Source organism: Acipenser ruthenus, chromosome 28, assembly GCF_902713425.1.
Source record: "Acipenser ruthenus chromosome 28, fAciRut3.2 maternal haplotype, whole genome shotgun sequence".
NCBI classification, from domain to species: domain Eukaryota; kingdom Metazoa; phylum Chordata; class Actinopteri; order Acipenseriformes; family Acipenseridae; genus Acipenser; species Acipenser ruthenus.
The window spans coordinates 4,119,721-4,137,403 of NC_081216.1; the positions used below are offsets into that span (position 1 = coordinate 4,119,721).

Genomic DNA, 17,683 nt, shown 5'->3' on the forward strand with positions numbered 1-17,683 from the left:
AGGACCCTGGCGCTGTGAGGCAGCAGCGCTAACCACTACGCCACTGTGCCACCCATTTTTACATACAATTACCCATTTATACAGTTGGGATTTTACTGGAGCAATCTAGGTAAAGTACCTTGCTCAAAGATACAACAGCAGTGTCCCCCACCTGGGATTGAACCCACGACCCTCCGGTCAAGAGTCCAGATTGCTGCCTTGGTCCTAGGTCTTTCTCATGATATTTATAATGCACATTTTTATTGCCTGTGTGAAGTACCTTACACTTTTCCCTATTAAATGTCATTTGCCATGTGTCTGCCCAGTTCTGAATGCTGTCAAGATCATTTTGAATGACCTTTGCTGCTGCAACAGTGTTTGCCACTCCTCCTATTTTTTGTGTTGCCTGCAAATTTAACACGTTTGCTTACTATAGCAGAATCTAAATCATTAATGTAGATTAGGAATAGCAGATGACCTAATATTGATCCCTGTGGTACACCACTGGTTACCTCGCCCCATTTTGAGGTTTCTTCTCTAATCAGTACTGTTTTCTACATGTTAATCACTCCCTAATTCATGTGCATGCATTTCTTTGCTTTGCAATTATTCATTGTCGATGTTGCATCCTCAAAAAAATCGGTTAGTTAAACACGATTAGTTAGTTAGACACGATCTCCCTTTCCTAAAACCATGCTGACTGTCTCCCAGGATAAGCTACTAACAACCAAACGAGCAAGATGGGCTGAATGTCCTCCTCTCGTTTGTAAACTTTCTTATGTTCTTATGTTCTTATTTTATTTGTGGTCAAGTTAAAACAATCAAACAATTAATATTGGTGGTTATATAGAGAGTAGTTTGAAAAGATTCTAAAAAATATATAGCAGAACTAAAATAATGTAATATAATTAACATTACTTATTTTTAAACTAATATCAACATGATAGAAATTCACTCCAGAAAATATCTCTGTTATTATTATTATTATTATTATTATTATTATTATTATTATTATTATTATTATTATTATTATTATTATTAATAATAACAATAATAATAATAATAATAATAATAATAATATGTTTGCAAAACAGTTTTACAAAGGTGTACTTAAGGGTTAGTTATAGTGTCAAGAAAACGCTACACTTCAATGTAACAAATGTGCAGTCAGCGTATAGTTGTCTTTTGATCGTTCGCCTTTTTATTTAAAAAATTCTACCTAGCTCTAGTATAAACACTTTACCGTTCCTTAAAACCATCTGTCTGTATTTAATATAAAACGAATTATTCCATGTGGAGCAAAATGTAACTTTACAAAACATGCACTTTCTCAAAATAGTTAGCAGTTTTTGATGAGCGTCCTCGCGCTTAAAGATAAACAAAACCTGGGCATGCGCAGTACAGGATGAAAACAGTCTGGGCATGCGCAGTAAGCAAAGTAGAAATATTTGATAGATAGAATAAATTGATGCGACACCGGTACTGTAATTTATTTTCTTAAACAATTTAATTATAGGTTGTGTTTGTCACCAATTCCTTGAAGCAACAAATAACAGATCTGTTGTTCTTAACAGTCTCTGAATCCACACAAATTGTGTGTTTTTCTCGATAATACAGGACGCTATTAGTTAAACACAAACGCAAATTTAAAAATATATAAAAGTTTATTAATTTATACAAAAGCAACATGGTATAAAAATAAAACACATCTTCAAACATAAATAATTGAATAAATAGATACAATGAATATTTAAATAAATAGGCAATACTGGTAGGTTACATTTAAAAATGCCGTAACAGCAGTTGAATTTAAATAATTTAACATTTTAACAAATACACATCGCTGCGTCAATAAGTACAATAACATTTTTTCAGTCATTTTAGTGTATTTCCGCTTTGTCCATGAGCAGCTGAACTTGGGTTAAACTGTTTACTGCTTCTTTTCTTACAATTTCCCAAGCACAAAAACTGTAGTCCTGAAAAGGAACAAGGAAAACATATTCAACAAACAGTTAACAAAGCGAGCTTAATATGTAATATTAAATATGTATTTATCAACGAAAATACAGACGTAGAAAATTCAGAAGCTTAGAAACTTCGGATAATCCGTTTATACCTGCTATATAGCCCACTGTCAAAACAAATATTACACTTGAAGAAAACACGTTAGTCCCTGTTACACACATGGTTATACTGTTTTAAAGTATTACATGAAAGTATGCTGTGCCCGAGAATATAAAAATACATTCATCCTCACCTTGTCTTTTAAGATATTTTCCAGTTTCTCAAAATACGCCTTTAGCACCAGGTGGCTGCCTTGTGGCTCTCCATCTCCGACCTGCACCTGCACAGATTAGTAAGAAGTCTGATTTAATAATAATAGTACTTAAAAAAATAGTACTTCAAAAAAGAAATCCATCATACAGTGTCTTAATTCCGTTTACAAAGATGTATTTGATGTACAACTCACTTATATAAACTTATATAAAGTTTACGAAGTCTACAGTAATTGTAATAAACGTGCTTGTTTAAAAAAGGGGGATTAGAAATATACGGCCACAGACAAACGCCGAAAGTCTCCCTCTGGCAAATCATTTGAATTCACTTCTAACTGTAGACTGTCTCAGCCGCATCGCGATTTACACACTTGATATTCTGTTTTCAGGTAATATACTGTACTTACACATTGTTTTACTCTTTGAATCTGGCGATGAAGGATGTTATGAAAGATATCCAGATTAGTCTTATTCCAAGTTGCAGGCTTCTGCCCACTCAGGAAAATGATGTTGACGTGATTGAGTGCTTCATAAACCGTCATCTTGATGTCTTCAATCTATAGACACAACATGAAACATAAACAATGTGCAAGAAATAAATACATATATAGCCTACATATAGATCTAATACATGACAACCATGAAAAAGTTTATATATATATATATATATATATATATATATATATATATATATATATATATATATATATATATATATATATATGTATATATGTATTCTCTATTCGACAGTAGATATATGTCAGCCTTGTACACTAAGCCCTACATACCTTTGAGTCCCCTGTAATCTCATAGGCATCCAGCGGCACTGCAATCGCTACGTTCTCTTTTTTGCATTGCTCAGGAAAATTGCCTCCCTGTACACAAATAATCAAAAATAAATATCAGTTAAATAAACTTAAAGTAAACCATTAACTGTTCGACAAGTGAATGAATGACCAAGTTCTCGAACGGTCTGTTTATCTTATTTCCATCTTACCAGGTCGATCAGTTGTTGTTTGTGTATTTGAGTCAGGTGTCCGAGCATCTTGCACGTCGTTGGCATTGAGAAAGTCGGCGACCAGAGGCACAGCACGATGCAGCACACAACAAAGACGTTTTCAAAAGCCATTCTGTGATCAGCTCTGGTATGACTAACCTGAAATACAAGAAAAATATACAATTAAATATGTGAAACAGTGCATAAATTACAATACACAATTCAAAATCTCACCAACATGTTACATTAGAATATCTTAAAAGGCACTTACTTCAGTAGGATGTTCAGATGTGTTTCGAAGAATGTTATGCTTCTTAAATTCATGCTGCTGCTGTATTTAAAGGACGAAATCAAAAACGAATAGTATTAAAAAAAATTACAGAGAATGATGAAGTTTCGGTTTCGTGTCACTGTCTAAGACGAAGCTGTTGCACGTTTAAACTGCTGTAGTTATCGCAACTTTCCATTAATACGCTTGAGGGTGTATATCGTCCACATTAAGGCAATAAATGTGCTGTTGTGCAAAAAATGAGAGTGTATCAAAGGAATGAGAGTATATCAAAAAGGAATGAGAGTGTATCAAAAAGAAACCACAGCAATGGCAAATTGCTTCTATAAAGTTAGGCTCTATTGTGTAAGTTAAGATATTAACTACATGCACCAGGGGTACAGTGCTGCGGCGTCGTCAGCGAGCGCCGACCCCTCACTTCTCTGGCAGGGAGAGCACCGCTTCTGTACTTCACGTGTGGAATATTTAACTGTTCTGCTCCTATTAATATATAGAGATAGGTATACATGTGCATAATCCATACATATAAGCAAAGAATACAATAGCGGTAAAAAAAACCCTTGAGCGATAAATCATGAAAAAGTTTGAATATAGCGTGCCTCTGGTCTAGAGTAATGAGTAAGAGAGTTGAAAGGAACTCCTATCAACGCTGTGCTGAGGTGTCAGCGTTTTACAGTTACATGTAATAATGGAACTGTTCTTATTTTTAGACCGATATATGCACTGTACAAAAACAACGAAAAGACAACTCCATTATATATCATTTTTATTATAGGAAACTATTTTTTCGGTCTTCCATCATCCAGCCATGTCCAATATCCAGCTAATGACTGATCAAAGGAAGATACATTTGGTGACTGTTTTTGGGGGACCGGACGGTGCAGTATTATTATTATTATTATTATTTATTTCTTAGCAGACGCCCTTATCCAGGGCGACTTACAATCGCAAGCAAATACAAATACATTCAAGTGTTACAATATAAGTCATACAATAAGAACAGGAAATACAATAATTCTCAAGTGTGACAAACCACAATTCAATAATACAGCAGATAATAGTGAAAGTTACATCAGGATATGATTAAGTAGTGATAGTTACATCAGGATATGATTAAGTACAAAATACTACAGATTAAACACTTGGGAGATTACAATATTCTGAGGTACAGGATTAAATGCAGTAAAATAGGGGGCAGATAAGAGCAAAATAAAGCATATTTAAATGAAGGGTGATAGTGTCCCAGGATACAACAGAGGAGTTCTACAGGTGCTGTTTGAAGAGGTGAGTCTTAAGGAGGCGCCGGAATGTGGTCAGGGACTGGGCAGTCCTGACATCTGTAGGAAGGTCGTTCCACCACTGCGGAGCAAGGGTGGAGAAGGAGCGGGCTCGGGAGGCAGGGGAGCGTAGCGGAGGTAGAGCCAGTCTTCTAGTGCAGGCGGAGCGGAGAGGTCGAGTGGGGGTGTAGGGAGAGATGAGGGTCTGGAGGTAGCTGGGTGCAGTCTGATCAAGGCATCTGTAGGCTAGTACAAGAGTCTTGAACTGGATGCGAGCGGTGATCGGGAGCCAGTGGAGCGAGCGGAGTAGTGGAGTAGCGTGGGCGAAGCGAGGTAGAGAGAACACCAGGCGAGCAGCAGAGTTCTGGATGAGCTGGAGCGGACGGGTGGCGGACGCAGGGAGGCCAGCCAGGAGGGAGTTGCAGTAGTCTAGGCGGGAGAGTACCAGGGCCTGGACCAGGAGCTGGGTAGCATAGTTGGTGAGGAAGGGTCGGATTCTTCGGATGTTGCTCAGGAAGAATCTGCAAGTGCGTGCCAGAGTGGAGATGTGCTGGGAATAAGAGAGGCAGGGGTCCAGGGTGACTCCAAGGTTTTTAGCTGAGGAAGAGGGAGAGAGTGTGGTAGATTCCAGAGGAACAGAGATAGAGAGATCAGAGGAGGGGGAGGAGGAGGGAAAGAAAAGGAGGTCAGATTTAGAGAGGTTGAGTTTGAGGTGATGCGAGTGCATCCAGGAGGAAATAGCAGACAGACAGGTAGAGATACGGGAGGAGATGGTGGAGTCAGAGGTGGGGAAGGAGAGGAAAATCTGAGCATCATCAGCATAGAAATGGTATGAGAAACCATAGGATGCGATGAGGGGGCCCAGGGAGCGGGTGTAGAGAGAGAACAGGAGAGGACCCAAGACTGACCCTTGGGGGACTCCAGTCAAGAGAGGGTGAGGTGTGGAGGTTGCTCCACGCCAGGTTACCTGGTAAGTGCGGTTGGAGAGGTAGGAGGAGAACCAGGCCAGAGCAGTGCCAGAGATCCCCAGGTCAGCAAGAGATGATAGTAGAATAGAGTGATCAACAGTGTCAAAGGCAGCAGAGAGGTCGAGGAGAATTAGGAGAGAGAGGCAGCTCGGGCACACTTAAGTGAGTTGGTGACAGACAGAAGGGCGGTTTCAGTGGAGTGAGCAGAGCGGAAGCCAGATTGGAGAGGGTCAAGCAGAGAGTGGTTGGACAGGAAAGCAGAGAGCTGGCGGTGTACAGTCCGCTCGAGGGTTTTGGAGAGGAAGGGTAGGAGGGAGACAGGACGGTAGCTCTGGAGGGAGGTGGGGTCGAGGGTAGGTTTTTTGAGGAGGGGAGTGATCGAGGCTTTTTTGAAGGCAGAGGGGAAGATGCCAGAAAGTAGAGAGGTGTTGAGGAGGGAGGAGATGAAGGGGAGTAGAGCAGGAGCAGCAGCTTGAAAGAGGTGAGTGGGGAGGGGGTCCAAGGCACACGTGGTGGGTTTGTGACCCTGGAGCAGGGAGGAGAGGTCAGAGTCTGAGAGGGGCAAGAAGGTGGAGAGGGAGGGCGAGTTAGTAGGGGATGTAGTGGGTGTAGGGGTTGGAGCAGGAGGGGGTGCGGGGGAGGGAGAGGTGTTAAAGAGTTTGCGGATATCTGAGATTTTAGAAGAGAAGAAGGAGGCAAAGTCGTCAGGGGAGATAGAGGAGGGAGGAGGAGGGGGGGGAGGGTTTAGGAGGGAGGAGAAGGTAGAGAATAGTTTACGTGGGTTGTTAGTGGAGGCTTGGATTACAGATTGGAAATAAGCACATTTAGCAGAGGAGAGAGTAGAGGAGAAGGAGGAGAGAAGAGTGCGGTAAAGGTCTAGGGCAGCAGGGAGTTTGGTTCTCTTCCATTTCTTTTCAGCAGATCGCAGTGTGATTCTTGCCGAGCGGAGCACAGAGGAGAGCCAGGGATGGGGAGGGGAGGGGCGAGCGGGTCGGGAGGTGAGGGGACAGAGGGAGTCGAGGGAGGAGGTGAGTGAGGAGAAGAGGGTGGAGGTAGCAGAGTCTACGGAGAGTTGTGAAAAGGAGTCGATAGGAGGGAGGTGAGAGAGAGCAGTGGAGGCAAGGACAGAGGGGGAGAGAGAGCGGAGGTTACGGCGAGAGGTGACAGTGGGGGTAGGAGGAGCAGGGAGAGGGGGGAGAGACAGAGAAAAAGAGATGAAATAGTGATCAGAGAGGTCCAGGGGGGTGACAGAGAGGTTGGAGGGGCAGCAGGCCCTGGAGAAGGTGAGGTCCAGTTGACGGCCAGCTTTGTGGGTAGGAGGAGACGGAGAGAGACAGAAGTCGAAGGAGTGAAGGAGAGGGAGGAATCCAGCAGAGTGGCTGGGGTTGGAGAGATGGATGTTGAAGTCACCCAACAGGACAGTCGGGGTAGACAGAGAGGGGAGGGAGGAGAGTAGATAGTCGAGTTCATCCAGAAAGTGAGTGAGAGGCCCAGGGGGGCGGTACAAAACAATGAGCAGGAGTTGACAGGGAGAGGTTAGTTGGACTGCATGAAATTCAGTATGTTAGGTCTATCTGTCATGGCTATAAGATGAAAAGATAGGTTCGCCATATGACTATTAAACAATTAGATTGTTTTGCTGGTCACTGCCTAATTGCTTTGCCTATAGTTTTTTTTTAAAAATTATTTTACATAATGGCATATATTATTTCAATATCAATAAATTAATATTGTGTTATATATAAGGCGGTACATTTAATAATTCTGGTTTCTAAAACTGGTATGGAATTTAACCTCTGATGTACTTGTTGAGGAAATGAAACTTTGAAAGTCGTCTTGGTGAAATGGGGAACCGCAATCAACACACTTTCCATTAGAGTGACACCATTATTATTTTTAATCGTCTCTATCAACCTATTTTTCTTAGGGAATACAAATGAAGATGAACAGTCTCGCCAGATTTCTGGCAGGTGCGTGGTATAGCACCAGAACCTCCAAACCCCAAATGTTGACAAACGACAGCACTGCAGACCCACTGTTCAAATGTCGATGGCAAATGTTTGAAATGAATATCTTAAATAAACGTTTTCTATGGGACTATAATGTTCATTAACCCCCCCCCCCCTCCTCACCGTCTTACCACGTTCCTTACATACAAATATTATTTGGAACTCCCCGAATTCCCACGATTAAAAAAAACTCTTTCTTGATTCATTGACGTCTAGAAATGTTTTCATTTTCTATTGTGTTTTTTTTTTTGCGGTAAGACCCTCACAATTCTTTGTGTAAAAAAGTGCCTCCTATATTCTGTTCTGAATGCCCCTTTATCTAATCTCCATTTGTGACCCCTGGTCCTTGTTTCTTTTTTCAGGTCGAAGAAGTCCCCTGGGTCGACATTGTCAATACCTTTTAGAATTTTGAATGCTTGAATCAGATCACCGTATAGTCTTCTTTGTTCAAGACTGAATAGATTCAGTTATTTTAGCCTGTCTGCATACAACATGCCTTTTAAACCCGAGATAATTGGTCGCTCTTCTTTGCACTCTTTGTAGAGCAGCAATATCCTTTATGTAACGAGGTGACCAGAACTGAACACAATATTCCAAATGAAGTCTTACTGATGCATTGTAAAGTTCTAACATTACTTCCCTTGATTTAAATTCAACAGTTTTCACAAGATATCTGAGCATCTTGTTGGCCTTTATTTATAGCTTCTTACAATTGGTACAAGATATCACATTATACATTATTTCACATTATACAGATATCACATTATTTTTACATCCATCCATCCATCCATCCATCCATCCATCCATTATCATTAACCGCTTACAGTGTTGCGGTGAGCCGAAGCCTAACCCGGCATACAAAGGGCGCAAGGCGAGACTACACCCTGGACGGGACGCCAGTCCATTGCAGGGCACCACACACACACACTCACACAGAGGGCAATTTAGAGTGACCAATCAACCTGGACAGCATGTGTTTGGATTCTGGGAGGAAACCGGAGTACCTGGAGAAAACCCACACGAACACAGGGAGAACATGCAAACTCCACACAGACAGTACCCTAGGCCGGATTTGAACCTAGGACACTGGCGCTGTGAGGCAGCAGCGCTAACCACTATGCCACCGTGCCACCCATTTTTACATACAATTACCCATTTATACAGTTGGGATTTTACTGGAGCAATCTAGGTAAAGTACCTTGCTCAAGGATACAACAGCAGTGTCCCCCACCTGGGATTGAACCCACGACCCTCCGGTCAAGAGTCCAGAGCCCTAACCACTACTCCACATTGCTGCCTTGGTCCTTGGTCTTTCTCATGATATTTATAATGCACATTTTTATTGCCTGTGTGAAGTACCTTACACTTTTCCCTATTAAATGTCATTTGCCATGTGTCTGCCCAGTTCTGAATGCTGTCGAGATCATTTTGAATGACCTTTGCTGCTGCAACAGTGTTTGCCACTCCTCCTATTTTTTGTGTCGTCTGCAAATTTAACACGTTTGCTTACTATAGCAGAATCTAAATCATTAATATAGATTAGGAATAGCAGATGACCTAATATTGATCCCTGTGGTACACCACTGGTTACCTCGCTCCATTTTGAGGTTTCTTCTCTAATCAGTACTGTTTTCTACATGTTAATCATTCCCTAATTCATGTGCATGCATTTCTTTGCTTTGCAATTATTCATTGTCGATGTTGCATCCTCAAAAAAATCGGTTAGTTAGACACGATTAGTTAGTTAGACACGATCTCCCTTTCCTAAAACCATGCTGACTGTCTCCCAGGATAAGCTACTAACAACCAAACGAGCAAGACGGGCTGAATGGCCTCCTCTCGTTTGTAAATTTTCTTATGTTCTTATGTTCTTATTTTATTTGTGGTCAAGTTAAAACAATCAAACAATTAATATTGGTGGTTATATAGAGAGTAGTTTGAAAAGATTCTAAAAAATATATAGCAGAACTAAAATAATGTAATATAATTAACATTACTTATTTTTCAACTAATATCAACATGATAGAAATTCACTCCAGAAAATATCTCTGTTATTATTATTATTATTATTATTATTATTATTATTATTATTATTATTATTATTATTATTAATAATAATAATAATAATAATAATAATAATAATAATAATAATATCTTTGCAAAACAGTTTTACAAAGGTGTACTTAAGGGTTAGTTATAGTGTCAAGAAAACGCTACACTTCAATGTAACAAATGTGCAGTCAGCGTATAGTTGTCTTTTGATCGTTCGCCTTTTTATTAAAAAAATTCTACCTAGCTCTAGTATATACACTTTACCGTTCCTTAAAACCATCTGTCTGTATTTAATATAAAACGAATAATTCCATGTGGAGCAAAATGTAACTTTACAAAACATGCACTTTCTCAAAATAGTTAGCAGTTTTTGATGAGCGTCCTCGCGCTTAAAGATAAACAAAACCTGGGCATGCGCAGTACAGGATGAAAACAGTCTGGGCATGCGCATTACGCAAAGTAGAAATATTTGATAGATAGAATAAATTGATGTGACACCGGTACTGTAATTTATTTTCTTAAACAATTTAATTATAGGTTATGTTTGTCACCAATTCCTTGAAGCAACAAATAACAGATCTGTTGTTCTTAACAGTCTCTGAATTTCCACACAATTTGTGTGTTTTTCTCGTTAATACAGGACGCTATTAGTTAAACACAAACGCAAATTTAAAAATATATAAAAGTTTATTAATTTATACAAAAGCAACATGGTATAAAAATAAAACACATCTTCAAACATAAATAATTGAATAAATAGATACAATGAATATTTAAATAAATAGGCAATACTGGTAGGTTACATTTAAAAATGCCGTAACAGCAGATGAATTTAAATAATTTAACATTTTAACAAATACACATCGCTGCGTCAATAAGTACAATAACATTTTTTCAGTCATTTTAGTGTATTTCCGCTTTGTCCATGAGCAGCTGAACTTGGGTTAAACTGTTTACTGCTTCTTTTCTTACAATTTCCCAAGCACAAAAACTGTAGTCCTGAAAATGAACAAGGAAAACATATTCAACAAACAGTTAACAAAGCGATCTTAATATGTAATATTAAATATGTATTTATCAACGAACATACAGACGTAGAAAATTCAGAAGCTTAGAAACTTCGGATAATCCGTTTATACCTGCTATATAGCCCACTGTCAAAACAAATATTACACTTGAAGAAAACACGTTAGTCCCTGTTACACACATGGTTATAGTGTTTTAAAGTATTACATGAAAGTATGCTGTGCCCGAGAATATAAAAATACATTCATCCTCACCTTGTCTTTTAAAATATTTTCCAGTTTCTCAAAATACGCCTTTAGCACCAGGTGGCTGCCTTGTGGCTCTCCATCTCCGACCTGCACCTGCACAGATTAGTAAGAAGTCTGATTTAATAATAATAGTACTTAAAAAATAGTACTTTAAAAAAGAAATCCATCATACAGTGTCTTAATTCCGTTTACAAAGATGTATTTGATGTACAACTCACTTATATAAACTTATATAAAGTTTACGAAGTCTACAGTAATTGTAATAAACGTGCTTGTTTAAAAAAGGGGGATTAGAAATATACGGCCACAGACAAACACCGAAAGTCTCCCTCTGGCAAATCATTTGAATTCACTTCTAACTGCAGACTGTCTCAGCCGCATCGCGATTTACATACTTGATATTCTGTTTTCAGGTAATATACTGTACTTACACATTGTTTTACTCTTTGAATCTGGCGATGAAGGATGTTATGAAAGATATCCAGATTAGTCTTATTCCAAGTTGCAGGCTTCTGCCCACTCAGGAAAATGATGTTGACGTGATTGAGTGCTTCATAAACCGTCATCTTGATGTCTTCAATCTATAGACACATCATGAAACATAAAAAATGTACAAGAAATAAATACATATATAGCCTATATATAGATCTAATACATGACAACCATTAAAGTTTATATATATATATGTGTGTATTCTCTATTCGACAGTAGATATATGTCAGCCTTGTACACTAAGCCCTACATACCTTTGAGTCCCCTGTAATCTCATAGGCATCCAGCGGCACTGCAATCGCTACGTTCTCTTTTTTGCATTGCTCAGGAAAATTGCCTCCCTGTACACAAATAATCAAAAATAAATATCAGTTAAATAAACTTAAAGTAAACCATTAACTGTTCGACAAGTGAATGAATGACCAAGTTCTCGAACGGTCTGTTTATCTTATTTCCATCTTACCAGGTCGATCAGTTGTTGTTTGTGTATTTGAGTCAGGTGTCCGAGCATCTTGCACGTCGTTGGCATTGAGAAAGTCGGCGACCAGAGGCACAGCACGATGCAGCACACAACAAAGACGTTTTCAAAAGCCATTCTGTGATCAGCTCTGGTATGACTAACCTGAAATACAAGAAAAATATACAATTAAATATATGAAACAGTGCGTGAATTACAATACACAATTCAAAATCTCACCAACATGTTACATTAGAATATCTTAAAAGACACTTACTTCAGTAGGATGTTCAGATGTGTTTCGAAGAATGTTATGCTTCTTAAATTCATGCTGCTGCTGTATTTAAAGGACGAAATCAAAAACGAATAGTATTAAAAAAATTACAGAGAATGATGAAGTTTCGGTTTCGTGTCACTGTCTAAGACGAAGCTGTTGCACGTTTAAACTGCTGTAGTTATCGCAACTTTCCATTAATACGCTTGAGGGTGTATATCGTCCACATTAAGGCAATAAATGTGCTGTTGTGCAAAAAATGAGAGTGTATCAAAAAGGAATGAGAGTATATCAAAAAGAAACCACAGCAATGGCAAATTGCTTCTATAAAGTTAGGCTCTATTGTGTAAGTTAAGATATTTACTACGTGCACCAGGGGTACAGTGCTGCGGCGTCGTCAGCGAGCGCCGACACCTCACTTCTCTGGCAGGGAGAGCACCGCTTCCGTACTTCACGTGTGGAATATTTAACTGTTCTGCTCCTATTAATATATAGAGATAGGTATACATGTGCATAATCCATACATATAAGCAAAGAATACAATAGCGGTAAAAAAAACCCTTGAGCGATAAATCATGAAAAAGTTTGAATATAGCGTGCCTCTGGTCTAGAGTAATGAGTAAGAGAGTTGAAAGGAACTCGTATCAACGCTGTGCTGAGGTGTCAGCGTTTTACAATTACATGTAATAGTGGAACCGTTCTTATTTTTAGACCGATATATGCACTGTACAAAAACAACGAAAAGACAACTCTACTCTATTCTACTATCATCTCTTGCTGACCTGGGGATCTCTGGCACTGCTCTGGCCTGCTCTGGCCTGGTTCTCCTCCTACCTCTCCAACCGCACTTACCAGGTAACCTGGCGTGGAGCAACCTCCACACCTCACCCTCTCTTAACTGGAGTCCCCCAAGGGTCAGTCTTGGGTCCTCTCCTGTTCTCTCTCTACACCCGCTCCCTGGGCCCCCTCATCGCATCCTATGGTTTCTCATACCATTTCTATGCTGATGATGCTCAGATTTTCCTCTCCTTCCCCACCTCTGACTCCACCATCTCCTCCCGTATCTCTACCTGTCTGTCTGCTATTTCCTCCTGGATGCACTCGCATCACCTCAAACTCAACCTCTCTAAATCTGACCTCCTTTTCTTTCCCTCCTCCTCCCCCTCCTCTGATCTCTCTATCTCTGTTCCTCTGGAATCTACCACACTCTCTCCCTCTTCCTCAGCTAAGAACCTTGGAGTCACCCTGTACCCCTGCCTCTCTTATTCCCAGCACATCTCCACTCTGGCACGCACTTGCAGATTCTTCCTGAGCAACATCCGAAGAATCCGACCCTTCCTCACCAACTATGCTACCCAGCTCCTGGTCCAGGCCCTGGTACTCTCCCGCCTAGACTACTGCAACTCCCTCCTGGCTGGCCTCCCTGCGTCCGCCACCCGTCCGCTCCAGCTCATCCAGAACTCTGCTGCTCGCCTGGTGTTCTCTCTACCTCGCTTCGCCCACGCTACTCCACTACTCCGCTCGCTCCACTGGCTCCCGATCACCGCTCGCATCCAGTTCAAGACTCTTGTACTAGCCTACAGATGCCTTGATCAGACTGCACCCAGCTACCTCCAGACCCTCATCTCTCCCTACACCCCCACTCGACCTCTCCGCTCCGCCTGCACTAGAAGACTGGCTCTACCTCCGCTACGCTCCCCTGTCTCCCGAGCCCGCTCCTTCTCCACCCTTGCTCCGCAGTGGTGGAACGACCTTCCTACAGATGTCAGGACTGCCCAGTCCCTGACCACATTCCGGCGCCTCCTTAAGACTCACCTCTTCAAACAGCACCTGTAGAACTCCTCTGTTGTATCCTGGGACACTATCACCCTTCATTTAAATATGCTTTATTTTGCTCTTATCTGCCCCCTATTTTACTGCATTTAATCCTGTACCTCAGAATATTGTAATCTGCCAAGTGTTTAATCTGTAGTATTTTGTACTTAATCATATCCTGATGTAACTATCACTATTTAATCATATCCTGATGTAACTTTCACTATTATCTGCTGTATTATTGAATTGTGGTTTGTCACACTTGAGAATTATTGTATTTCTTGTTCTTATTGTATGACTTATATTGTAACACTTGAATGTATTTGTATTTGCTTGCGATTGTAAGTCGCCCTGGATAAGGGCGTCTGCTAAGAAATAAATAATAATAATAATAAAATAATAACTCCATTATATATCATTTTCTTTATAGGAAACTATTTTTTTTCTGTCTTCCATCATCCAGCCATGTCCAATATCCAGCTAAAGACTGATCAAAGGAAGATACATTTGGTGACTGTTTTTGGGGACCGGACGGCGCAGTATGTTATAGGTCTATCTGTGATGGCTATAAGATGAAAAGATAGGTTCGCAATATGAATATTAAACAATTAGATTGTTTTGTTGGTCACTAATTGCTGTGCCTATAGTTTTTTTTTTTTTTTTAAATATTTTACATAATGGCATATATTATTTCAATATCAATAAATTAATATTGTGTTAAGGCGGTACATTTAATAATTCTGGTTTCTAAAACTGGTATGGAATTTCACCTCTGATGTAGTTGTTGGGGAAATTAAACAACATTTGTTTTCTATTGATTCCTCTTACTTACCCCCTCATCACATCACATATTTTAGATATCGCTTTTCCATGTTGGTCTGCAGTGCTATTAAGAAGGAGTATATGCAGGGCTGGTGGCTTCTGTGGTATATGATGTAGTCTCGTGCACAAAATACTGTTGGATAATTTTGTTCTCTCAAAAGGCTGTAAGGTTCATTCTCTGCTATAGGGGTACCAAAACGTTGACCATGTTATAAAAGCAAAAATATATGTATTAATAAAACGACTTTTAAACAATACCTATGGATTACAATATATCAGTGACAGAAGAAAATACATGTAAATGTTGTAAAATGAATACATATTCCAAATGTTTTGACTTTCAAACAATCCTTTTAGCTCAAATGTCTTCTTTCACGTCATCATTTTGAAAGATGCTCACATCTTAAAGTGTACCATGGTAAATGTGCAGCAATTTTACAGTTTTCCAAAGCTTTTTCTATACTGCATTTGCCACAGTTTATCCTGGTTTACCATGTTTTTAATACATATATTTTTAAAAGGACTATGGTTTGAATATCATTTAAAAAATGTGTTATTTGTAAAATGATCTTTGCCTACCTCAATTCTATTGACCAGATTGTTTGTATGTTGCATTGGACTTTTCTTTATACCTATATTCTAGAGAATGATGCATAATTGCTTTCTCCTCATTTTAAGAACATAAGAACATAAGAAAGTTTACAAACAAGAGGAGGCCATTCGGCCCATCTTGCTTGTTTGCTTATTAGTAGCTTATTGATCCCAGAATCTCATCAAGCAGCTTCTTGAAGGATCCCAGTGTGTCAGCTTCAACAACATTACTGGGGAGTTGGTTCCAGACCCTCACAATTCTTTGTGTAAAAAAGTGCCTCCTATATTCTGTTCTGAATGCCCCTTTATCTAATCTCCATTTGTGACCCCTGGTCCTTGTTTCTTTTTTCAGGTCGAAGAAGTCCCCTGGGTCGACATTGTCAATACCTTTTAGAATTTTGAATGCTTTAATCAGATCACCGCATAGTCTTTGTTTAAGACTGAATAGATTCAATTATTTTAGCCTGTCTGCATACAACATGACTTTTAAACCCGGGATAATTCTGGTTGCTCTTCTTTGCACTCTTTCTAGAGTAGCAATATCCTTTATGTAACGAGGTGACCAGAACTGAACACAATATTCCAAATGAAGTCTTACTGATGCATTGTAAAGTTTTAACATGACTTCCCTTGATTTAAATTCAACACTTTTCACAATATATCTGAGCATCTTGTTGGCCTTTTTTATTGCTTCTTACAATTGGTACAAGATATAACATTATACATTATTTCACATTATACAGATATCACATTATTTTTACATCCATCCATCCATCCATCCATCCATCCATCCATCCATCCATTATCATTAACCGCTTACAGTGTTGCGGTGAGCCGAAGCCTAACCCGGCATACAAAGGGCGCAAGGCGAGACTACACCCTGGACGGGACGCCAGTCCATCGCAGGGCACCACACACACATACTCACACAGAGGGCAATTTAGAGTGACCAATCAACCTGGACAGCATGTGTTTGGATTCTGGGAGGAAACCGGACTACCTGGAGAAAACCCACACGAACACAGGGAGAACATGCAAACTCCACACAGACAGTACCCTAGGCCGGATTTGAACCTAGGACACTGGCGCTGTGAGGCAGCAGCGCTAACCACTACACCACCGTGCCACCCATTTTTACATACAATTACCCATTTATACAGTTGGGATTTTACTGGAGCAATCTAGGTAAAGTACCTTGCTCAAGGATACAACAGCAGTGTCCCCCACCTGGGATTGAACCCACGACCCTCCGGTCAAGAGTCCAGAGCCCTAACCACTACTCCACATTGCTGCCTTGGTCCTTGGTCTTTCTCATGATATTTATAATGCACATTTTTATTGTCTGTGTGAAGTACCTTACACTTTTCCCTATTAAATGTCATTTGCCATGTGTCTGCCCAGTTCTGAATGCTGTCGAGATCATTTTGAATGACCTTTGCTGCTGCAACAGTGTTTGCCACTCCTCCTATTTTTTGTGTCGTCTGCAAATTTAACACGTTTGCTTACTATACCAGAATCTAAATCATTAATATAGATTAGGAATAGCAGATGACCTAATATTGATCCCTGTGGTACACCACTGGTTACCTCGCTCCATTTTGAGGTTTCTTCTCTAATCAGTACTGTTTTCTACATGTTAATCATTCCCTAATTCATGTGCATGCATTTCTTTGCTTTGCAATTATTCATTGTCGATGTTGCATCCTCAAAAAAATCGGTTAGTTAGACACGATTAGTTAGTTAGACACGATCTCCCTTTCCTAAAACCATGCTGACTGTCTCCCAGGATAAGCTACTAACAACCAAACGAGCAAGACGGGCTGAATGGCCTCCTCTCGTTTGTAAATTTTCTTATGTTCTTATGTTCTTATTTTATTTGTGGTCAAGTTAAAACAATCAAACAATTAATATTGGTGGTTATATAGAGAGTAGTTTGAAAAGATTCTAAAAAATATATAGCAGAACTAAAATAATGTAATATAATTAACATTACTTATTTTTCAACTAATATCAACATGATAGAAATTCACTCCAGAAAATATCTCTGTTATTATTATTATTATTATTATTATTATTATTATTATTATTATTATTATTATTATTATTATTAT

General features: G+C 39.6%; 2 protein-coding genes across 2 annotated transcripts; both read right to left on the minus strand.

The window, feature by feature from the left end:
* Positions 1 to 1,859: 1,859 nt before the first annotated feature.
* Positions 1,860 to 3,384, minus strand: LOC131701991 (interferon a3-like). Its single transcript, XM_059003248.1, has 5 exons — positions 3,253 to 3,384; positions 3,044 to 3,130; positions 2,663 to 2,812; positions 2,237 to 2,323; positions 1,860 to 1,955 (listed from the first exon to the last, which is right to left on the minus strand). Exons 1-5 carry the CDS (start codon positions 3,382 to 3,384, stop codon positions 1,860 to 1,862), a joined length of 552 nt encoding a protein of 183 aa, XP_058859231.1.
* Positions 3,385 to 10,750: 7,366 nt separating this feature from the next.
* On the minus strand, positions 10,751 to 12,208 carry LOC131701990 (interferon a3-like). The gene is made up of 5 exons (XM_059003247.1): positions 12,077 to 12,208; positions 11,868 to 11,954; positions 11,553 to 11,702; positions 11,128 to 11,214; positions 10,751 to 10,846 (listed from the first exon to the last, which is right to left on the minus strand). Exons 1-5 carry the CDS (start codon positions 12,206 to 12,208, stop codon positions 10,751 to 10,753), a joined length of 552 nt encoding a protein of 183 aa, XP_058859230.1.
* Positions 12,209 to 17,683: the final 5,475 nt, after the last annotated feature.

Excerpts from the sequence above, each read along its gene's own strand:
- LOC131701990 (XM_059003247.1), bottom strand. The coding sequence starts at position 12,208 with ATGGCTTTTGAAAACGTCTTTGTTGTGTGCTGCATCGTGCTGTGCCTC. Across the intron at positions 11,955-12,076 it reads AACAACAACTGATCGACCTG|GGAGGCAATTTTCCTGAGCA; the intron begins GTAAGATGGAAA and ends ATTTGTGTACAG. Across the intron at positions 11,215-11,552 it reads TTCAAAGAGTAAAACAATGT|GTGCAGGTCGGAGATGGAGA; the intron begins GTAAGTACAGTA and ends TAATCTGTGCAG.
- LOC131701991 (XM_059003248.1), bottom strand. The coding sequence starts at position 3,384 with ATGGCTTTTGAAAACGTCTTTGTTGTGTGCTGCATCGTGCTGTGCCTC. Across the intron at positions 3,131-3,252 it reads AACAACAACTGATCGACCTG|GGAGGCAATTTTCCTGAGCA; the intron begins GTAAGATGGAAA and ends ATTTGTGTACAG. Across the intron at positions 2,813-3,043 it reads AGATTACAGGGGACTCAAAG|ATTGAAGACATCAAGATGAC; the intron begins GTATGTAGGGCT and ends TTGTGTCTATAG.